This window comes from Macrotis lagotis, chromosome 1 (assembly GCF_037893015.1).
Source record: "Macrotis lagotis isolate mMagLag1 chromosome 1, bilby.v1.9.chrom.fasta, whole genome shotgun sequence".
Taxonomy (NCBI): Eukaryota; Metazoa; Chordata; class Mammalia; order Peramelemorphia; family Peramelidae; genus Macrotis; species Macrotis lagotis.
In genome coordinates this window covers 599,600,687-599,625,101 of record NC_133658.1, presented here as the reverse complement: position 1 = coordinate 599,625,101, position 24,415 = coordinate 599,600,687, and the positions used below count along the sequence as shown (strand labels likewise).

The following is a 24,415-nucleotide window of genomic DNA, read 5'->3' as shown; positions in this document are numbered from 1 at the left end:
CAGAGAAGCTGTCATTCACACAAACTCACAGCATAGAAATATTCACAGCTGAGCTAAAATTAGATAAAACTGAGTCTGGGGTCCTTTCATTTAGAGGTGGGGACAATTCATTCTCATTCCCAGTGCCAGAAGGGAGCCCTGTGCCAGCTGAAATTCTACCCTTGGTGAATCATTCATTCTTCTCCAGGATCCATTTTTAAGGAACAAATCCCCTGGGAGAAAAGACAATACGAGAAGACAAAATAAGAAGCTTAACATGTGAAATTCTCAGCCATTTTTTGGGATGGGTGGGGGTAGCAACTGGTAAGGAGAAGAGACAGGAGAGTTCTGGAGCAGCAGCTTGGTGGGGACATGAAGGGCTGCCATGCACAAAGTTCCATTTACCAGTTTTGCTAAGAAGCCCAGCATTCTTCAGACACCTGTACATTAGGAGAAAATGTTCAATTTTACAATCTGTCTGTGTCATCTGCCTCTCTCTGCCAGGAGCTGCCCAAATACCTGCGTGGGTTTCACAAGTGCTCTCGAGAGGATGCCATTCAGCTTGCGGGACTAATTTATAAGGTCCAGTTTGACAATGACAGGTCCCAGCTAGCCACTCTCTCCAAGATCCTGAAAGAATTGGTGCCTGCAAACTTGATCCAATTGATGTCTTCAGAGGAATGGAAAAAGGTCATTGTTCTGCCTTTAGGAGTCTCCATCCCTTCCCTAGGATCACTGTGTAATCCACTGACCTGGGAGAATATAGGAAAAGGAAAGGGATGGGGGATTGCAAGTCTCTGTCTTGAAGTATTTCTATTCAAAATTTATTTGCTCTCATGTCCCCAATTCCATCCTTAAAGTCCCTCCCAGGTACAAGTATCCTTTGCTTTATACAGTAGACAAATTTCTGAAAAGTTAGCTATAAACTAAATTGAATCTTATTTTCCCATTTTCAAAAGGTCTAATAGATCATCAGAAAGCAGTGGATGTTCCCACTTAAACTTTAAGCTTTCCTATACAGCCCCTCAAGACACACACACACACACACACACACACACACACACACACACACACACACACACACACACAAACATTATTAGTCAAGTAATAGATTGACACAGTCCCTAAAGGCCTATGAAGCAGAGTAGAAATATTGTTATTCCTATTTTACAGATGAGAAAATGGAGGCTCAAAAAAAGATTAAATGAATTGCCACTAATAACTGAAGTCTGGGATTTGAACACAGAACTTCAGAATTCCTATCTTCCAGTTCTTTCTTTCAACTGTAAAAGTGATTAAGATTTTTTTTATACATCACTCTTTATTTCTAAATATATATACCTCTCCCCTTCCCTACACAGAGATTCCCTTTATAAGAAAGGGGGGCAAGAAATAAGGAAATGAAGGAAGGAGGGAATAGGGAAGGGAAGGAAGGAAGGAAGAAAAGAGCAAAGGAAGTGAGGATGAGAAGAAAGGAAAGGAGAAAGAGCAGAAGGAAGAGGAAAGAAGGGAGGAAATTTGTTCAGAAAGACTAATCAACACATCAGTCAAGTCTACCAGTATTTGCAGTGCTTTACATCCATTGTCCCCCTCCTCTGCAAAGGGAAAAGAGGTACATTTTCTCATCTCTTTCTTTTTTCTTCTTTTAAAAAATATTTATTTATTTTTCCAATTACATTCAAAATTAGTTATCAACAATCATTTTTTTGGTAAGGTTTTGAGTTCCACATCTTTTTCCTTCCATTCCTTCCCTCCTCCTTTCCCTCAACAGTGAGTAATCTAATATAGGTTATATATGAATAAACATTATCATATTAATCTTGTTATAAAAAAAGAATCAGAACAAAAAGGAAGAAAAACCTCATCTCTTTCTTCAATCAAGTTTGGTTATTATAATTAATCAGCATTCAAGATTTTGTTATTGTTACTATAGTTTCTATTTACATTGTTGTTGGTACCATGTATATTATTTTCCTAGTTTTGCTCACTTTGCTTTATATCAATTTACACTTCTCTGAATTCTATTTTCATCTTTTTGTAATAGTGTAGTAATATTCCATTACATTTTTGTTCCATTCTCTAATTAAGTGACAGCTAGTTTGTTTCTTGGTCTCTGTTACTTTAAAAAGCACTGCTATGAATATAGTGATGTTATCCTTCTCTTTGTCCTCCTTGGAGGTGTATGCTCAATGGTCAAATCTTTGGGTCAAAGGGCACGAACATCAGCACATTTTCATTTTCAACCATAAATCTAGATTGGTTTTCAAAATGGTCGGATCAAATCAAACCACACCAGGAGTGCTCTCTCTCTCTCTCTCCCATAGCCTCTCTAATATTTATTATTCCCATTGTGGGGGATTTCTTTGTCAATTTGCTGGGTTTGAGTTAAAATTCCAGAGTTGTTTTGATGTGTTTTTAATCTTATTATTAGTAATTTGGAACAATCTTTCATATGGTTGCTGATAGTTTCTTCTTTTGAGAACTGTAGGAAACAGACATTTAAAGCTTGCAAGTAGTGAGCATTAACCTTACCAATAGAAAGAGAAATTATTTTTTAATTTTTTTATTCTGAAAATAATACCCTACCATTCCCATAATAAAATTCATTTCCATGTAGATAATAGAACAGAAAAAGATTATAGACAAAAACTCAAAGAAGATTTCATTTTTTAAAGAGATTTACAGAAATAATGAAAAAGAGGAGGTAATGATTCCTGTAAAGTGAAGAATACTTGGGTTGTGAGTCTGAACTTTGCTGTCAGATTTACTAATATAGGTTAGATGTGGTCAGTCTTCCCAATCTCTTGGGGTTCATGGGTTCATGAAGCCCAACATGATAGAGCATCCTCTCCAGTCTCTGCCTAAGTGGTTCTCACTCACCCACACTCATATCCCTGCATCCCTCTCCTTTACAGAATATCTTTGCTGCTTACAATAAGTACCAAGATAAGACAGTGGATGAAGCCAAGGTGGCTTTCCTAAAGCTGATTTACCGATGGCCCACCTTTGGGTCAGCCTTCTTCGAGGTGAAGGTAGGTTCCATTTCAGAGCCCACTAGTTCTGATCCTCCCATTCACTTAAAAAATAATTGATGGGGGCAGCTAGGTGGATAAAGCACTGGCCCTGGAGTCAGGAGTACCTGAGTTCAAATCCAGTCTCAGACACTTAATAATTACCTAGCTGTGTGGCCTTGGGCAAGTCACTTAACCTCATTTGCCCTGCAAAAAAAAACAACCAAAAAAATAATAATTGATGGTTTAAGCATCTCCCCCATGTGCTGATGTCTTTTCCTTGCAGATTCCCTATTCCTTCTCTGTATACATCTTGCTAGAACCTAGTTATTTGCATATTGTCTCTCCCATTAGGAAACTAGTTCTTGGAGAGCAGACAGTGCTTTTTGCCTTTATCTCCTACACTTAACCCTGAAACTGATATATAGTATATATTTACTGACTGACTGTTGATTGATACTCATGTGCTGGGAACTATGCTAAGTAGTGGGGAGACAAAGAAGATAATAATAATGATGATGATGATGATGATGACTCATTTGTAGAGGATTATCCCCCCCAACATAAGAGTGAATGGATAATTAAAGAATTATTACTGTGAATTTGCACTGGTAATCAGAGAAGTTAAGTTGATTGTCAAACATTACATACTATTACATGGAGTTGAAATTTGGAACTGAAAAGGACCCTAGAAGTGATATAACCAGTCTCAGACATTTACTGCGGAGTGACTCTGGACAAGTTATTTAATCCTGCCTCAGTTTCCTCATCTGGACTTGGAGAAGGAACCAGCAAACCACTCCAAGAAACCCCAAGTGAGATCTTTACCAAGAAATGTCAAATGGGATCAGGAGGAGTTGAACATGACTGAAATGACTTAACAACAACAATCCAGTCCCCTAATTTTACAGATAAGGAAACTGAGTCCCTAAGAGATTAAGCAACTTGTCTAAAGCTACATAGGCAGTATCAGAGCTGGAATCTAAATCCTACATCTTGTATTCTGCATTTAAAAAAAATGTTTTCAAATAGTCATTCTCCATGTTTAAAGTTCATAATTTGCAAATATAAATTATCAAACTAATTATTCAATTAAAAATAAAGCAAAACCCAGTTTCCTTGATATCACAATTCAGAAAATGGTATTATAAAACCCTGGTTTCATATGAAAACAATAGTACCAGAAGCTGTAAAACCTGTTAAGCCACTTAATGAATAAATCAGTTCAAAGAATACATGTCCATGTTCCATGACTGTATATAAAGCAAGCTCCCACTGTATTATAAATGATCAATAATTCATTTGTTCAGGGTATAATGAAACCTGAGATCTTTAAGGAAAGAATTCTTTCTATTGCACACATCAGGAGCCACACAGTCCTCAGTGAGTTTATAATCGAAGCCTCCTTCCATTAATCCTATCTTTTTCCTGCAAAGACACCAACAGGTTTTGAGGAAGTTGGGGGGGGGTGTGACTGGGGGGTGACTTTGTGTATGACTGTGTGTGCTTCTCTAAGCTTTTTCTGGATGACAGAGAATATGGATGTGACCACTCTGTTCCTAAATATAAATGGAGGTGAGTTTGTAGGGGCGGGGGGAGAAAAGGGAAATATGATTTGACACCCCCTTCTCTGTCAACCACTGGATTGTTAGGACTGGAGACTAAGAGCTTGACCCTGCCCACGTGAGCCACACAAGGAGCTACAAAGCAGGACAGTGCTATACTCAATTCTTTCCCAAGTTGTCTGTCTTAATTGATTTGGGAAAAAATGGTTAGGGGACAAAATAAAGGATATCAGTAACTTCCTCTTCTCCTTTTCATCTCTCTATTCCAGCAAAGCTCTGAGCCCTCTTACCCAGAAATCATCCTCATTGCCATCAACAAGCATGGACTGCAGCTCATCCATCCCAAGACCAAGGTCAGAGAGACCTTTAACCTAACTAGATCTTCCAATCATAGGATGTCAAAGATTGAACAAAAACAACTACCAAGTCTGGGGCGGGGAGGTGGAAGGGGAACATTGCTCTATACAGAACACTATCCTTCCCAATTAGGGAGCATTGATGCCCCAATCTTAGTAGTGGGGAGGAAGAGAAAGGGGAGGAAGAGGAGTAAGATGGTGTAGGGTATACTAATCTAGGCTCTGGGCTCAGGAGAGATGCCTAGGACACCCTGCCAGATAATTAGAATTGATAAAAATGACCCCATTTAATGGACTGGGATTCAGATAGGTTAAAAACCAGTCCAAGGACACACCTGGAAGAGCCAGCTCTCCTGACTGCCAGCCCAAAATTTTTACTTAAGTTTCCAAGACACCCCAAACCCCTTCCCCTAACCTTATGTCCTTGAAGTTCTTTCTTCTTTCCTTATCTCTCCCTGCAGGAGCTCCTTAACACCTACCCCTTTACAAAAATCTCCAGTTGGAGCAGTGGAAGCACCTACTTCCACCTGGTGCTCGGGAATCTCATAAGGGGGAATCGACTGCTGTGTGAGACTTCTCTGGTGAGCCCACAGTGGGGTTGACATTCAAGGGACTCCTCTGAATACCAGGGGCTCTGGAGGTGTGGGGAAGGAAAGGGAGGGCACGGGGCAAGGATGCATTGGCTTTGTGTCCAAGAGGACACAAAGGAGGAATAGGATCAGGAAAAAGAGATAAAATTCGAATTTACCTTGTCCTTCTCTGAGATCATTAACTTGGAGATAGGTTTGGTGAAGGAGAAATAACCATGGGCAAAACTAACCATGGTGAAATTTCAAAGCTCCATGACTTCCCAATTAGCTCAAGTCATTTTTGTTTTCTCATTCATTCACTCAACAAACCCTAATTAAGTACCTATTCCATACAAAGAAATATGGTGACTTATGTAGGTAATGGTTCCCCCAAGTGTGGAGCAGAAATTCCTTTCAAATATTAATATTAATAGCTGATATTTTATAGAGCACTTTAAGGTTGCATTTACCTCATTTGATCCTCACCACACTACTGTAATGTAGCTAGAGGCTGTTATTATCCTCATTTTACAGAGGAAAAAACTGAGGTTGAGAGAAGTTAAATGACTTGCCTAGGTCACAAAGAAAGTAAGTGTCTGGGACAGGATTTGAACTTGAGTCTTCCTGGCTACAAGTCTAGTGTTTTATCCATTGCATCACCTACCTGCCATGTGATCATGTTTTATTTCTATACTATTCTGAAAGCTCCATTAGAACAAGGACTTTTCTTGTGTATATCCCCACTGTCTAATAAACATATTGAATATATATTATGTATAATATATCAATAGGATATTATAGGATTATGCATTTCACATTATAGTATAATATATATAAATGGAATATATACATTTAATTGAATATATATCCTATGAAATGTTTGTTGCATGAAAAATCTTCCCCCAGGACAGCTCAGTGGTACAGTGACACAGATAGAGTGGAGTTTAAATCTGACCTCAGATACTATTGAGTTGTATGACTGGGCAAGTGACTGGGCAAGTCCATTTCCTTCACTGTAAACCTAGTATAATAAAGGCCTACTTCCCAGGGTTGTTGTAAAGTCCCATCCCTTCCCAGCTCCTGGGGCTCATTGATGCATTCTCCCAGCCTCCCCTTCCCTCCTGGGTCACCCTGATCACTCTATGTCCCTTCTGTGTCTCCCAACTCAGGGCTATAAGATGGATGACCTACTGACCTCCTATGTGCAGCTGCTCCTGAATGTGGTGAACAAGCAGAAGAATTTACAAATCTCAGGCTGAGGTGAGACACTGGCTGAGGTCTCAACAACCCATCTACCTCAGCCTTGCTGAATGGACAACACCTCTCATCCCCCAGAGGAATCCAAGGTTGCCCCCGTTTTACTTCTTATTTCTCCAGTTTCCTTGTCCTGGATTGGACTGACTTCAGACAGAGCCTTAACTAGGACTTTTGCACCAGGACAATCAACATAAAGTGAAGGATGTCCTTGGTTTGGGATTGAGGGTGGGGGTGGAATGAGGAACAGCAAGTGACCACCCCATGAATGGTGGAAGGACATCCAGTGCCCTCTCAGACATCCATGGAGTCCAGGCTGCTGCTAAGAAGGACACTACCTGCCATCTGGTATCTTCCTAGAATCTCCATGTGTCCAAAATAGAATTCATTATCCTCCCACACAATACCCAACTGTCCTCCAAATTTACCTATTTCTCTTGAAGATAAAACCCTCTTTCTAATCTCCAATTTACAACTTCAAAATCATCCTCATTTCTTCTTTCTCATTTATTTCCCATATCCAATCAGTCAACACGACTTATTGATTTGACTTCCACATGTGTCTCTCTCATCTGCCTCTAGTAACCACCACCCTAGTTTAAGCCCCTATAACTTCTCACCTGGACAGTTGAAATAGTTTCCTAATACTCTTAGTATCTAACTTTCTAGTCTCTCTCCTCTCCCATCTAACTTCTGCTCTGCTACCAAAATAATTTTCCTGAAGTACAGATCTAATAACTTCATTTACTTGATTAGAAATCTTCAGTGCCTCCCTATTGCCTGTAGGATAAAATAACACATTCTTTACCTTAATATTTAAAGTTTTCACAAATTTGTTCTAGCATATTTTTTCAGACTTATTTCACATTATTCCTTTTTTACACTCTTTATTACAACCAAGATGTTCCCTTTGCTTAGAATTCCATGCCTGTGTTCGCCTGGGCTGTCCTTAGACTTTACCTCTTCCTTATGTCCTTCTCCTAGAATCTTTATCTTACTTCAAGGTTCAATATAGGAATATTCCTAGTGGTGGTGTTTCCTTCTGTCCTCCACCAGTAGATTAAAAATTCTCTCCCTCCAAAAGTTATCTTGTATTTACTATATAAATATTAAGTCCCCCAGTAAAATGTACTCTCCTTGAGGGTGGGACTGTTTTTCATGTGTCCCCAAATGCTAAAAAGAACATACATGCTGTAAGTACTTGATGCCTAATTGAATAAAATTTAATTTAATGGTAATCATATCTTTGTAATTTCTTCATATGCAAATTCCTGACACCACAGTAGTCTATCTCTGTTTTGGGTTGAGTTTTTTGGGTGGTTTATTTGTTTGTTTGGGGTATTTTTTGCATTTTATCACATGGTCAATTTTTGTCATGGTATCATATAAACCTGAGAAGTATATTCTTTAATGCTCCCATTCATAAGATGCCAGGAGTACTTCCAATCTAACTTCTTCATCAGTTTGCTTAATTCTATATTTCCTTTTTAATTATCTTTCTGTTAGGATTTTTCCAACTCTGAGCATGAATATTAAAATCTCCTACAATTATTGTGTGATGTCAGTCATTTTGGATTTCAGTTAATCCTTTATGAATTTAGTGATATATGTTTAGTATTAATATTGTTGCATTATCTACAATGGTACCATATATATGTAATTTCTATGTTTATCTCTCAACATTATGAATTTTTGTTTTTACTTTGAGAGTGATTTTAATCACTTTTGAGATCACCTGATTCATAGTAAATTTTGTTCCAGTCTTTTTTGTTCATTTTCTATATGCCTTCAATTTTAGGTGTGTTTCTTTATATAACAAGTTGTTTTCTATAAACAAATTTTGTATAACAAATTGTTTTATATAACAATTTTGTTTTCTTGTCCATTCTGATTCTCTCATTTATATTTGAAGTTTATCTAGTTAGTTTTTTTTTTTCATTTATTTCCTTTGATTTGCTTTAACCCTCTTTTTCTTTAGGTTAGCATTTTGCTTCCATGATTAGTTTCCTATGCTGTTTTTTTGTTTTGTTGGAGGTTTTTTAGCAAGGCAATGGGGTTAAGTGGCTTTCCCAAGGTCACACAGCTAGTTAATTATTAATTGTTTGAGGTCAAATTTGAACTCCTGACTCCAGGGCTGTTGCTCTATCCACTGCACCACCTAGCTGTCCCCTTCCTATGCTGTTTTGATATTAGTCTATTACAGCGGCGGTTAGGTTAAGTGTCTGTCTCAGACACTTAATAATTACCTAGCTATGTGGCCTTGGGCAAGCCACTTAACCCCATTTTCCTTGCAAAAATCTAAAAAAAAAAAAGATATTAGTCTATTACCACAGCATACCTCCACTCCCATATATTCATCCTTCCTCAAGTTCCTTGGTTTTGCTTAAATTGATGTTTTCTTTCTTCTTATCTATTTCCCTCCTTTCCTTTCCTTTCTCTTTCCATTTTAAGCTAAATGGTTCATTTTTCCCCCACCTTCATCCAAATTCTAAGGGCCTCAAATAATCTTCTTTTGGGGCACTATTTTCCAAGTTTTCCTTTGCTTTGTCCTCCTTATTCCTCTTTCTAGCCTATTATAATTTTACTTTCCAATACATGAGCTATATCCTTACTTGTTCTTTATACTTTCTGTCTCTGTCATGAGGATATAACTTCTGAAGTAACAAATTAATTCCCTCCTCTATCCCATTTTTGCTATTGCATTTAGATATCTTTATCCATACTCTCTTTTCTACTATACCTCATTTATTAAAGTAATAATGAGGGAGGTAACATTAAAGTGGGATATGATGGAAGTTGATCTATATCTTAAGTTATGAGGTCTGGTCTTTCCTTTGCCCTTACTATGGAAGGTAACCGTCTTCCTTAACCTGGAAGATGGTCAACTACTGGAGAGCTAGTGTGTCTTCAGAAAGGGCCAAGGAATGGTGTTTGCAGCTAGACAACTCCTGGAGCAAAACAGAGATCTGTACATGTTGTTTGTTAATATGACCAAGGTCTTTGATACATTCTGTCATGAGAATTTATGGGAAATTATGGCAAAATTTGTGTGTCAGGAGAAGGTCACCAGGGTTGTATATCAATTTCACGATGAATGATGTTCTCAGGTTTTCCCAATCACTAATAAAGTGGATCAGGGCTGTATGTTTGCTCCCATGCTTTTTGGCATGAAGTTTTCAGCAATGTTTTCAAAACAGCATCAAGGTCAGTTACTTGGACTATTTGTGTTCCACCTGTGATAGAGTCTTCCTAATTCAAATTGATCTGATCAGCCATAATCAGAAACACTTTATCTTGACTCCAATATAGTGATGTCATTTTGGTTCTCTTCAAAAAGAAAGGATAAGGACCAACCCAAGATTACACATTATTTCTAAGACCAGATTAGTTTAGCTCTAGTTCAATCTCATCCCTAAATCTCTGGGAGCTGGCTAATCTTAAGAACTCATATTCACTCTCCAGAGATAATATATAGATCCGGGAAGTACAACACTTTCTTTAAAAAAATAAAAAAAGAAGAAGGTGGTCTCTAATGTGCAAATATCCCCTAGATATCTCATACCCCTTGTTGATTCTTACTACTAATACATACCTCCCTCCCCACCAACTCCAAGCTGCCTTTAGTACTATCTTTTACATTCCCCTACTAAACTGAGACTCCTTTTTCTACTGCCCTTTTTCCCTTTTACTTCTTAGTTCAATTTCTTTTTATTTAAAGAACTCATAACATGAAAGACTTGGTTTCATTATTTAGTCCTCTTTTGATGAAGCAACGGTGTGATCTGATGGATAAAGTGAAGGAAGACCTAAGTGTATATTTGCCTTGTAAACTTATTTGTCCGTGACAGTGGACAAATCATTTACCTTCTTCCAGGCTCAACTATAAAATGGGAACAATAATAGCACCTACCTCACGGAGTTGTTCTGAGGATCAAATGAGATTATAGATGTAAAGTATGTTGCAAACTCTAAAACACTAAATAAATATTAACTACTCACTATTTTGGGGGCAGCAGCTAGATGATACAGTGGATAAAGCACCAGGCCTAGAGTAAGGAAGACATATTCCTGAATTCAAATCCAGCCTCAGACAGTTACTAGCTGGGTGACCATGGGCAAACTACTGTTGCCTCAGTTTCCTTATCTATAAAATGAACTGGAGAAGGAAAAGGCAAATCACTATAGTATCTCTGCCAAGAAAACCCCAAAAGGGGGCAGCTAGGTGGTGTAGTGGATAAAGCACCTGCCTTGGAGTCAGGAGTACCTGGGTTCAAATCTGATCTCAGACACTTAATAATGACCTAGCTGTGTGGCCTTGGGCAAGCCACTTAACCCCGTTTGTCTTGCAAAAACCTAAAAAAAAAACCCAAAAGGGGTCAAAAGGAGTCAGACACAACTGAACAACTTTTCATTATTTACCTGATTTTGTTTGGGGGATTTTTGTAAATCAAATATTCTCATCATCTCTATTCTGCAAAAATACCTCAAATGTCTCATATTGAAAGTATGTCTTTTTTTCATTGCAGGATGTTGTTCTGACTTTAAATTTTTGCTCATTATTTTTTTTCTTTATGATCCTCTCTTTTATTTTATCTGTTTGGGAGCCATGTTTTTGCTTGACCTTTCTCTTTTGAACTTTTAGTCTTTCAACCTTTTGATTTATTCTTAGTTATTTGTCTTTTGGTTTCCTCCTCTTTCTTTAGTATCTCTCCCTTCCACTGCTGCAGAGACTCCACAATATTGGACATCTTCAACTTCTTGTGTTGAAGATAATAATCCCAGTCTGACTGTCTATCCAGAGTAACTTCTTTGGTGAGAGGAGTAGTCCCAAATGAATTTCTAGTTCTCTTTTCCTAAGGCATGCCAGTTATTTTTCATACTACTTGAATGGAAAACATTCAATATTCCTCCCCTCTGCCACATTTATCTCACAGTTGTTCTCCCTTTCTTTCATGTATCTGGGCAGAATCAGTGACTGGTACCTCTTATAGGATAAGTCATTGCTACAGCAGGAACAGTCAGGTATCATTATAATTGGACTCTTAAGCACGAGCCCTTGAAAGTAACTTCACTTACTACGTATGTCAGAGATAGGGATTATTGTGAACATTCTGCCGGAGCTCCAAGACATTTCATTTCAGGAGTTCACAACCGGTAGGTTCTGTAAATTTTTATTGTGCAAAGCAATGAAAATGAATTACATAATATATTTCAAGTGTCATAGTTGATAGATAACATTGGTATATCCAGGAATACAGTGCATAGGTCCAGTGACCTCAAACCAACATTTACAAAGGAGTCCACCACTCAGGACATAATGGAAATATTCTTTCTCCCTTCCTTGTGACAATGCACTAAGGTCAGTCTCTACATAAAAGCATCTATGAAGCTGAGTACTGGCTTTCCTCAGTGTGAAACAATAGTTCTTACTCCAGGCCAGATATCTATCATTGCCATACAATGGAAAGAACTTTGGACTGTGAATCAGAAGCCCTGGATTCTAGACCTGGTTCTGGAACTAACTAGACATCTGATCTTGGACAAGTGACTTAACTTCTTCAGGTCTCAGTTTCCCTCACTTGAAGAATGGATAAAATATGAGGACACATAAGGCTTCTTTAAACTTAACATTCTCTCTGGCCAGAGAAAACTCTCCATTATAAAAAAAATTATCTTGAATCTAAGCCAACTGAAATCTGTCCTGATATAATTGACTAGAGAGAAGGAAGCCTGGACTAGCAAAATCAGTGCATATGAATGCTTTATAACCAAGTGAATTCCATATGCAAATAATAATAATAAATAGGAATCTCAAAATATGAAAAGTAAAGGGGTCAGATAGCAGGTTTCATTACAGTGAGCTAGCATAGTGCAGATTTGGTAATTAGAAGACCTATATCTGTCTCTTCCTAACCCTTTAACCTTAGGTGAATCCCTTCCTCTCTCTCTATGCCTCATTTTTCTCATCTGTCAAACAAAGGGCTTGGACTTGATGACCCCTTTCAGCTCTTTCATTCTGTAATGATACACTATGATGTTCTTGTTTTGAGCAACATGGGATAGGAAAAGGGTGGGTCCTGTCTCCAATATAAGGAATTCATATTGGAGACCAAATGAATCTAACCATGGGCTAATCATTTATTTCACCCATTCACCCTCCTCAAGCAAGTAGTCTTTGGGAAAAAATAAAGACAAAAAGGTGCACAGTAAGTACTTGGCAATAGATGGATTGTAGGTTTCTGTCAATCCTACAGAAATTTCCTTCTTTTCTCTTGCTCTTCCCCCATCCCCTCCTCTCCTGCCAAACTCACTTGCTCCACATCACACTATAGGATCTGACTGAAATTCCAGAGAGGATAAACTAACTCCTGCTGGGACCTTGAAGAAAGTCAATGGGCAGATGGGCATGTTAGGAACAACTTGAGGCCAACATCCCCTCTTGGGTACATCATCCTTTGGGCCCAGGCTGGTTTTTCTGGTCCAGGGGTTCCGTGATGTAGACACCCGGACATCACAGGATCTAGCTTTTTGCCATGGCGTAGTTGAAGGCTATGTTTATTCCTGTTCCTACCACTTTCAGCATCCACTGCTTCTTCACCTATCCAAGGCTTATTCAGCCTTCCAGGTCCAACCAGGACATGCTTCCTTCTTTCCTCAGAACCCCAGTCCATGTTGATCTGTCTATCTGTCTGTCTTTACTGTCTTCCTAGAGCACTTAGTATTGGCAGCCCACAAACTTTCATTTCCCTGTTGTTAGGAGGTATAAATTCCTAAATGTCTTGTCTTCCCAACTGGACCATGTTCTCTTTGGGGGAAAGGACTATGTTATTGCAAGAAAAGTGCTATGTAAAATGGAGGGAGCACTTTGTAAATAAAAGACAGTTATTTTGCCTTCTCCTGGCCATACCCTCTAGGATAGGACTGTGCAGGCTCAATGAATACTCATTTAATTAAACTGAATCTAATTGGGCCTCATCAGCTGCAAGATAGCCAAGGCTCTGGGAGTGAGAAAACCACTTCATCACTGGTTTTAGGCATCTGAACAGAGTCTGCTGTGGCTCTGAAACAGAGGATCTTAACGTTTTCTTAAGTCATGGACACTTTGGGGAGTCTGGTGAAACCCTTTGAAGGATTATATTTTTAAATGTATAAAATATATATAATTCCCAAAGGACATCAATTATATGAGGGGGAAGATATATATTTTCCCATTCAAGTCTATTAACCTCCTGAAATCTTTCCATGGACTCATTAAGGGTTTGTGAACTCCAAGTCAAGAATCCCTACCCTAAAAGAAGGGAATTTCTCAGGCAAATGGTAATGAATGGGAAGACTATTGCCCACTGAACTGTAAGATCTCCAAAGGGATGAAGGGAAAAGGAGCCATGACTTACAAAGGCTTCTTGGTTGGGTTCATAAATAAGGGCTTCAATTGTGTATGATGCAATTCCAAACAGCAAATGGAACTCAGGGGTATTCCTACTTGCTGGGTGGTTTAATCTCAAACTGGAAGCTGCTGGAAAACCCTCAAAGGGTCATAGAAACTAGAGTTGGGAAATGTCAGAGACTCATTATGATGGAGGTCTCATCCACTTCCTAGATCCTCTCCCTTTCCTCTATTTCCTCAGGCCTCAAAAGGTTCTGCCACAATGAGTGCTCCTAGAACTTCAGAGCCCAGAGCGTGTGAGAGATGGCAGGAAGAGGACAACAGATGTGGATGGGGGTGGGGAGGAAGCAAGAGAAGGAGGAAGAGGAGAAGAGAAGATAGATAGAAAGAAGAGCAGAAATGAGGAGCAGACAGGGAAGAAGAGGTCATCATGGCAATAGTGAGGACACAATCCCAGCAGAGGCTTTTCAGAAAGAATTTGAGTCCACAGACTTGGGGTGAGCTTTCCGAGAGGCCAATTCAGATAGCTTCTTCAGTCTTTTCTTCAGCTCAAGAGGAAATTTTTCATAGCATTTCTTGCAGACAGGCTTCATGTCAAACTCCACAAATTTGTTCCTTTGGGAAGGGAAACATTTTGACCATTAGGGACAGAGTTCAAAAATCACTGCTGTGAGACATTCTACATTTTAATTCAAGAAAACTTTCCTTCTGAATTCATACATCTGCATTCATCTTCAAGGCTGCTCCTCTACCCTCTGCTCTTGTCTGGAGTGACACCTGCTATCTCCCACCTGTTCCTACATCCCCTGCTATTCTATAAGGTGACGCCTTCCTCAGAAGGTCTTTGAATGGCAGCTTCATGTAATAGAAAAAACACTGGATTTAGAACCAGAAAGACCTGGGTTTGGATCCTGACTCAGACATTTATTAGCTATATGACCCTAAGAAAATCATTTAACACCTACTTCACAGACTGACTGTCATCCTTTTAAAAAAAAGCACTAAATAAATGCTAGCTGTTGTTATTTTATTATTATTCTCTAACATTTGTCCAGCAGCAAATACTGGAGTCAGCAAAAAGGAAAATGTGATCCCTTGGCCCCTGGTTGACACTTGTTTGATGGGGTCCCTCAGTGGCCTTCTCCCAAACCTCCAGGGTTCCCTGTGAAAAAAGACCAACCAAGGGCTTGTAGAAAACATAAGAGACAGGAGAAAGTCAGGTAAGGTGCAGTAAGATGAGTCATTGCTTACATATATTTGTCCCTGCCTGAGTTAAAGTCCCACCCCTAATAGATACTGGCTGTGTAGCCCTGGGTGGGTCAATTAACTCTCTAGGGAAGAGGTGTCAAACTCAGAAAACTGCCAATTAACATCATCTAGGCTACATTGTATTTTTATTTATTTCGCTAGAATTCTCCCAATTACATTTAGATCTGGTTCAGACCATTCTCAGGAGTTACAATAATTTTGACATCTCTGTTCTAGGGAACTCTCTAGATTTTAAATTGAAGAGAAGGGGCCGATTTGCATTGGTAGACTGTGTTTATTTATCTGGAGTTCCCCATCCTGTTGAAGTCACAGGCCCAAACCTGTTCCCTCTCCCTATCCCCTGGAAAGAATTACTCCTGAGGAGCTGGACCGCCGGGAGGGACTTACTTCAGTGTGAGTTTAATATTGCAGGTGGAGCAGGAGAAGCAGTTCACACACCAAGCCTTATTGAGAGCTGACACCACTGCAAAAGGAACCCAGACAGAGGGAAATTATGTTAAAGCTGAACAACAAGGGCCCAGATCCCCACTCTGGATTCGGCAAGGCCAGATGTGCAGAGAGCCAGGGCAGCCCAGAGGGAAGGGACACCTGGAGAGGACAGAACGGGTCTTACCATCTCCCTCGATCACGTGGCTGCAGTTGTAGCAGACATCCCCGAAGAGCTGTGGGGCAGAGCAGACACAATGGGGAGTTATTTGGGGCAGATGAAGCCATTCATCTTATCCCAAACCACCAGCTGCAAGGAGTAGGAAATAGACATTTCACAGAAGCCCTGTAGAAACCTCCTCGCACCCCCAGTTTCATCCTCTGAATACTCGCTCTCATGTTCCTTTCTAGTCACACACACACCAGGCCTTGAAGTCCATCATATCCCCATTTGACAGATTTTTGGAAAGCATTTCTCCTTCTGTTTATTCTTCATTTTCTGAGTGCTGACCCATGAGGAGAATGGAGGAGACGAACTCTTAGGGATCTTTTAGCTCTAACATCCTAACCTATCCTAATCTCCCTTCCTTTCCCCCACCATCTTGCTTGAATTTCCCACTATCAGTCAGTCTCCTGCAACAGATAAAAAAGGAAGCAGGGGAAAAATAAAATATCAATTAAAAAAGGAAGCGGGAAATAATGTTTTCAGAAGGTCCCCTTGAAATCACTTGGGCAAAAGATAGCAGAGGGATTACTTTTCTGTTTTATCATATTCACCTTGAACTATCTTATTTCATAAGGTAGAGGAAACCCCATGAAGAAGAAGCAAGAAAAATGTTTAATGATGCTAGGAAGGACAGCTAGTAGTGGATCCAGCTAGCTAGGCTCCTGGTGTAGATACAGCAGACAAAAGGGAACCAGAATGCAATCAGAGTTTTGGCAAGAGATATCAGACCCAGATATGCAGGATTGAATAGGCTGGGAGGGAGGAAACAGGGTTGTTTAGGAATCAAGACATGAGATGAGGACCTGGATTCTGGTGAAAATACTAGTAATAGAGAACTTACTGGGAACAGAGGTAGACCATACAAAATCCTGTCTCTGATATTTAATAACTGTTCAACCTTGAACAAACTGGTACACTTCTGTGGGCCTCAGTTTACCCATCAATAAAATGAAGTAGCTGGACCTGATGGCTTCTGATGGTTCCCTTCTAGCTCTAGCTCTATGATCCTCTGAAAGGAGGCATGGAGGCAGGAGATCCAAGTTGAGGGACTATAGAGTGCATAAGGGGGAGTAGAGCCAGTCTGAAAAGAGAGGTTGGGGTCCCAATGTATAAGTAAGAAGTTTATATTTTCTCTCAAAGGTAACAGGAATTATGATGATGATGATGATGATGATAATAGCAATGATTATTATGGATTTTAAATTTTAAATAAAAATGATAGGACTAGTAAATATCTGAGGCAGAATATGAACTTAGTTTTCCTGATTTCCAATTAAGTGTCTGAGGCCAGGTTTGAATTCAGGTACTCCTGACTCCAGGGCCACTGCTCTATTCACTGCACCACCTAGCCACCCCTCAATCAGACTTTCTATTCACTGTTGTCATCGATGTTGTTGTCCTTTGTACTCAAAGAGGATCAAAATGACAGTACACTGTTGGGACCAATATACATTTTGTCCAACTGAGGTTAATCAGTCTAATATGAGCTCTGAAGGCTCTAGAGACCTCAAGTTGGGCACACATAGTCCATATGAACATTTGGGATAGAGATGTCTCTAAATTTGCCATCTCTTAGTTTCTTTTGATCTACTGCATTTCTACTTTGTCATCATTGATGTGGGCACACCATCCTGTACCAATGTATTCCATGTCTCACAATGATACCAATCTTTCTTCAAAGAGACATTCAAAGTGTCCTTGTAGCCCTTCTTCTGACCTCCATGTGAGTCCTTGCCCTGTGTGAGTTCTCCATAAAATAGCCTAGCTAGTATCAACATCATCATCATCATCATCATTATTATTACTGAAGCTAGTGAAATTCTTTAAGTAAGAAAGCAATATGGACCAGTATGAGCTTTAGGAGTAGCAAATTACAGGCTATGTAGAGAATATATTGGAGAGGTGACAGACTAGAGAGGAAGAAACTTTGGCAATTGTTTTTTTAAATTTTCTCATTATAGCACTTACTTTATTTAGCTTAAACTTCCTTTATAAAGTAGGAATTGTTTAAAAAGGGTAAGAATACAGAGTCTCACCCTTCCCTAGAAAACAGGCCAGGTTAGATATGCTTGAATTTAAGGTCATATCTTCTCACTTTTAGTTTTTCTTCTAATTCGGTATTGATTTTAGTCTTTGTTCTTAGAAGCCACTGGTCTGGCTGCATAGAAAGATGATAGAGAAATGACTCCCCCATTGGAGGGTCACCCCATTTGTTAAAATATAATCAGTTTCACTTTGTGGCATTTTTGCTTTTCATATTTAGAGACTCCCATTTCTCTTTGTGAAGATAATATTAATGATGTAAAAGGCAAGTCTCCTGTATAGTGTGCCTTACTCTTGAATCTGTTATCATTCAATCATCTTTCAGCACATCTGATTTTTTGTGACCCCCTTTGGGGTTCTCTTGGCAAAGATACCAGAGTGATTTGCCATTCCTTCTCCAGCTCATTTTATCAATGATTATCTGAGAGTTAAGTGTCCAGTGTCTTCAGTAAGATGGATCTTCCTGATTCCAGGCGCAGTACTCTATCCACTAGTTTCAGATACATTTTGATTGCAATTTCCTATGCCCATCTTCACAGTAAAGTCATCAAATATTAAAGTATTAAGTTTATTGTTTTAATTTGAAAAAATTCTTCTTTGAACTTCCTCTATCTTTTCAACCTCGGTAAAAGCCACTGGCACATGAAGTATACATGTTTTAATTATTCTGTATTTATTTCTCTGTATACACTTCATAGTGGCCTTTTTGCAAATGCTTATTGTGAGCACTGCAATACAAGTTAAATAATATCTCATGAAATTATATTTCTTGTTGACTTTGGCCACATAATAAAACCACTTCCTTCTTTTGCTTCTCCAAGGAGAATCTAAGAACCATCCTTCCATTTAGCTACAACATCCTTTTGTCTCCAGAGTTTTTTATACATGACAATGGGGTTAAATGACTTGCCCAAGGTCACACAGCTAAGTATTAAGTTCAGAGGTCACATTTGAACTCAGGTCCTCCTGACACCAGGGCTAATACTCTATCCACTGTGCCACCTAGCTGCCCTGTGTCTTCAAGTTGTTTTTTTTTTTACAGAAAATGTCAAGGTTTATATGATTTGATCCCTCCAACAATATATCCACTTGTTAGTCAGTGAATGTCACATTTAGAGTACCAACAAATAATTTTATATTTACAGACTATCTTAAAAGTTATGTAACTTCCTGCATCCTATCCAGTCACTGCAGGGGAAAAAAAAAAAAGAACCATATGGGTCTACCAGCCATTGTGTATTTTTCTTTGTTTGGGATATTTCCATGACCAAAGGATGAATATTAAGTGTCTAGTCAACTGGTGATATTATCTCTATGTTTAACCAGGCTAATCCTCAGAGGACAGATAGAACCTATTGTAAAGTTTTATTTGAAACCTTTCCAGTATCATAAAATCTTATAAGATTTTGTACTCCTGTCTTCAAAAAGTCATGCCACTATGAGATACCGAAATAGGATTTTGTGTTCTTGTACCCTTCATTAGGGATGTGAGTGTGCAGGTCCAAAGGAAAAGGATTAATTCTCTATGACCCTAAATGTTTTATCCTGATAGAGAATGGGTGGATAAACTCAAAGAGTTTCTAATTATGGAAAAAGGTTTCCTGGTGAAAGGACAAATTATATGACTCTTATTTGATTTGTTAGAGGCAGAAAAGAGGATTCAACTCCAGGAAAGTACTAGAAGTCAGAGAACTATCTAAGTTCTTGCTGGAGATGGGACAAATCACTAGATGGGGAAGGAGAGAAGTTTTGACTTTATGGACTTGGGTATGAGCTCTCTATCTCTGCTCAGTGAAATAAATCCTATCCCATGTTTAATATAGTATTAGGCCTTATTTACATGGGAACTGAGGTCCCTTTTCCTTTTGTGGTAGAAAACTTGCCATAAGCCAAATTCTGCTATTCTCAGGAGGATGTTAGGGTGGAGCTGTTGGACAAAAAGAGATTTTTGGGAGAAACCACCAAGATTGATTCCAATCTGTGTCATTCAGTGCTTCAGCTCTCGGACAAAGGTCTTATTAATCTATGTCCTCATCACTTTAGCCTGCACCTACCCCCAGTTTGCCCTCTTTCTAATCTACCCAGCCCATAGCTATTAAAGAATCATCCTTAAAAAGTACTTTTGTCATGTCAGTCTTTGCTCAAAAATATCCAAAGGCTCCCCATTACTCATAAGATAAAGATAAAATTCCCCAATCTGGTGTTCAACACCCTTTAGAATTAACTCTATAACAAGAACCCCCCTGTTCTAACCGACCTGGTCCCTTAAGAGTATTCTAAACATATTATACACTTTCTAACCATCATGTCTTTGCTCAAATTATTCCAAATACATGGAATGACCTTCTTTCTTCTGTCTACATGTCCAAATTCTTCAAGGTCCAACTTGTGACCCACTTCCTTCAAAAAGTCTTCCTTGGATCCTACAACAGTCCATTTCATACCATCTCAAAAATTTCAGTGGTACTTATGAACTATAACTTAGCATATATTTCCTTATCTTGTTTTCTAATATTTTCATTTTTTAAAAGTCTTGTTTTCCCAACTAGACATGTTGCAAACTCCTTAAAGGTTGAGACCTAGGCTTTTCTTTATAAGTCTTTCCAATAACTGGAAAAATGCTGGGCACAGAACAAGGGTTCTGTCAATCTTTCAATGACTGAATGGATTTTAATCACTCAGAGTGTCTAAGGTTTCCCCTCAGGGGCCCAGGCTGATTTGATTGGTTCAATCCAAGAAATCACCCTCCAAATAGTCCTTTTATCTCCTAGTGATGGTGGTCTTCTCATGGTGGGTCAAGCTTACCTGGTTGTAATGTGTCTCACAGTATGCCAGGCCCTTCTTCTCATAGTGACGGTGACCCAGGAATGGTTTCTCACATTTGGCACAGACAAAATGCTGACGAGGAAGAAAGCAAATAACGTCATTCTTCTGAGAATCAAGGTACCCACCCATTCCTGTGAGTGCCAGAGATATAACTAATAAGAGAACTCCTTGGTTACAACTTGAAGGAAATTTCTATGGAGTCATAAATCCGTAACTACAAGGGGTCTCTAAGGCTGTCTAGTTTGACAGATGGAGAAGTGGTACTCAAAGTGGTTCAAAGACTTTCTCATGGTCACAAAGTTAGTAATAGACAGAGCTGGCTAGGATGTCACTTAGCTTTGGTTCAGACTCTGGAACTTTTAAATTACCTGCTATTTGTGGATCTGAGAGAGCTGTATTGTCTGGAGGAAGGAAAGGTAGGCCCTATATAGAACAAATCCTTAGGAGCCACATATGATTGCAATTATTCCTAGTAACTTGTGACTATGTAGACCAAGATTGAATGGCTAATTAAAATTCAAAGACAATCCCAAACAAATGAGAATGACTAATTTTTTTTGTCCTAGGCCTGTCATTCCAAGCAGTGTGGAAAACTCTCTCAACTAATGCAATAAATAACTATTTGGCAATTTGTAATTATAGAACAGTTAGGTAGCACAGTGAATAGAAAACCAGCCCTAGAATCAGGAAAATTGTGTTTAAATCCAGCTTCAGATACTTACTGTGTGACCTTGGGCTAGTGATTTAATCCTGTTTGCCTCAGTTTCCTCATCTGTAAAACTAGCTGGAGGATGAAATAGCAATCCATTGCAATATGTTTGCCAAGGAAATCCCAAATAGGGTCATGGAGAGTCAAACATACCTGAACAGCAAGTCACAGTGATGCCTTTGATGACTATAATACTTTTAAAACCTAAGTGAACTTCAGAATTGCCTTCAGAACCTGAAATACTGTCCCAATTCATTTCATTAAAAATGTACCAATGTGTAGCTATGCAAAGAGGCAACAGGGCATGGAAAAGGCCTGCCTGGGAGTCAAGAAGACCAAGATTTAAATCCCACCTCTGACACACACACACACACACACACACACACACACACACACACACACACACACACACACACACACAGATCACTTAATCTCATTGTCCCAGTGGAATCTAACAGCATAAATTACAAAAGAGTTGTTAATCCATATCTTTGGAGGTGGAGAATTGCCTACACCAAGGGTGGGGAACCTTCAGCCTGCAGGCAGTAATAATCTGGTGTTGCCAAGGCAACTTCAGAGGGACTTGAAATTTAAAACTTTAGGTGCTTTTTAAGGGTGAATTAAGTGTTTGACCAAATATAACCTAAGAATGATGTTATAAATATCCAAATGTCCCTTAGCAGAAAAAAGGTTCTCCTTCTCTGGTCTACACCAAGAAAATAAAAAGTTTCTGTACCAGGTGCTCAGGTATAAAGATGAAACACCACACAGTCCCTGCTGTCAAGAAGCTAAACATCCAATGAAGAATATTCTCTTTACTATCAACCCTTGACTTTTTTCATTGGAAGCAAATCAACATCCTTTGAAGATGGATTTGAATTTTAGAAACAGTCAAAATTCATTCAGAGCCAAGTCTAGGTGAAACAAGAAAGTAATGAAGCTGGGCAATACTGACAAGAGTCACAAAGGAAATTCCTTCTGGGAGATTGGGGAGAACAGTCTGACTCTGAAAGGCATTAAAAAAAAAATGTGGGCCATTGCAAAAAACTCTGAACTTGCAATCATAGTTAGAAACCTATCTCCATTATATACCCCCTCACCTATGCACCCTTGAGCAGTTAGTTTCCTTAACTGGAAAATTAGGGAATTTAAATATTTATATTCTCTAAGGTTAAGATCTGTGATCCTAGGAGGAATTTCCAAAATGTCCTGAAAAATGGCAGCCTCTCTGGAATGAGTAACTAACCTTCTAATATGCCACTAAAGGAGGCAAAATTCATTTGGATGAATGGATTCTGATCTGCTTGTTGGTTCATTGTGTGTCTATTTTCAATTCTGTTATTATATAGCAAAGACTACATCACTTGTAAAATCAAAGCTCCATTATTGAGATAGATTTGTGTAACATCTTTGCTGAATCATAGGATTTTTGAGTTGGAAGGATAATAGAGGTAAGGCAATAATAGCATACATTTATGAAATATTTTGAAGTTTACAAAACAATTTCTTCACTGCAACCCAGTAATGAGTGGGTGGCACAAATATATTATCATTCATATTTTGAAAGTAAAGAATTTGAGGCTCAGGGAGTTTAAGGGACTTACTAAAGTCATCCAGGGCTCTCAGAGTCAAACAAAAGACTTCTGACTCAAACCTACCCAGCTTGCTTAGACTAGTGTCTAATCTTGGGCATGCTTTCCCACTGTCTGGAAGTCAGAAGACCTTGGGAAGATCTCTTTCAGTCTGAAGATTCTAGGAACTATTTGGAAGGAAAATGTAGTCATGTGGTTGGTCCCAACAGGTGTTGTTTTGATGGGCTAGTAGGACCTAATAACCAAGACTTAGAAGGATTAGAGAAAAGGAGCAGCTGAAAACTAGGCTTTCTGTCATTAAACAAGAGGCAAATCAATATATAGATTCCTTCTGGGTCCACTTAGTTCAAATGAACACATAGTCTGAACTGAATAAGCAGCTAAGCCAATCAATGAATTTATTTGTAATTGATCCATTTAAGATATTAGTACAAGTCAAAATTTGAATGTATTTTTTTGTAAGTACACAAAGATAATTCTCAATTATCGGTGATGAAGCAGGGGCAGTAGTGATCCAAATAATCTGAGATCTTTCTGTATTTGGCTTTGGAATGCATTAGAAAATTAAAGGAATGGAGATCTAACATTTTAGGTTCCTCAAGAGATTTCATTCCCTTAGCAAAGTTTACAATGCCTCCTGAGAGCTTAGGTGGGAAGGGGACCAAGCAGAAGGGGTTTTTTTTCTGTTTAAAGTTGCAGATAACCCATGTAGAAAAAGCAAAAGAGTAATTTCAACTCAGTTAACATTTATTAAGCAAGACTCAAAGAAATACAAGGAAAAAAAATGTCTAACCCAGGACAATAAAAACTACGGGTAAATGGGGAAGAATGAAGATGGAAGGTAGGTCTCTTTGGGGGCTTCCAGTCCAAAAACTCATTAGACAATGAACTCCTGGAAAGCAGGAAATGTTATATTTTTGTTTTTGTTTTTGTTTTTTGCTTTTCTGTGTATTACCATTGCTTAACATCTTGTTGTGGGATGTAAAGGTGTGGATCAAAAAAAAAATCTTTTCAGACTGGGAATGTCTGCATATGAAAAGGCCACGAATTTGGCTGAGTTGACATCAGAAACTATATCCTGCACACCCTTCCTTCCTTACCCCAAGCTTTCATAACTTTTCTTCTCCTGAGAACAGGACTTACTGTTTAAAAACTAGGATATTCTGAACCTCAGCATTTTAAAGCAAATAACCATTGCCTAAT

General features: G+C 38.8%; 2 protein-coding genes across 5 annotated transcripts in view; one reads left to right on the top strand and one right to left on the bottom strand.

The window, feature by feature from the left end:
• Window positions 1-7,937, top strand: part of MYO7B (myosin VIIB) — a 152,651-nt gene extending 144,714 nt beyond the window's left edge. The window contains exons 44-48 of the mRNA XM_074214928.1: window positions 484-669; window positions 2,895-3,011; window positions 4,825-4,908; window positions 5,373-5,492; window positions 6,650-7,937. Coding sequence (XP_074071029.1) covers window positions 484-669; window positions 2,895-3,011; window positions 4,825-4,908; window positions 5,373-5,492; window positions 6,650-6,739 — 597 coding nt within the window. The 3' untranslated portion in view covers window positions 6,740-7,937. The remainder of the gene's footprint in view (window positions 1-483; window positions 670-2,894; window positions 3,012-4,824; window positions 4,909-5,372; window positions 5,493-6,649) is intronic.
• A 3,952-nt stretch (window positions 7,938-11,889) lies between these two features.
• The window catches only part of LIMS2 (LIM zinc finger domain containing 2), a 93,503-nt gene continuing 80,977 nt past the window's right edge, over window positions 11,890-24,415 (bottom strand). For all 4 annotated transcript variants that reach the window (XM_074214924.1, XM_074214923.1, XM_074214925.1 and 1 more), the window contains 4 exons: window positions 20,891-20,983; window positions 16,004-16,052; window positions 15,778-15,853; window positions 11,890-14,736 (listed from right to left, as the gene is read on the bottom strand). In XM_074214924.1, the coding sequence (XP_074071025.1) occupies window positions 14,589-14,736; window positions 15,778-15,853; window positions 16,004-16,052; window positions 20,891-20,983 (366 nt within the window). In that variant the 3' untranslated portion in view covers window positions 11,890-14,588. The remainder of the gene's footprint in view (window positions 14,737-15,777; window positions 15,854-16,003; window positions 16,053-20,890; window positions 20,984-24,415) is intronic.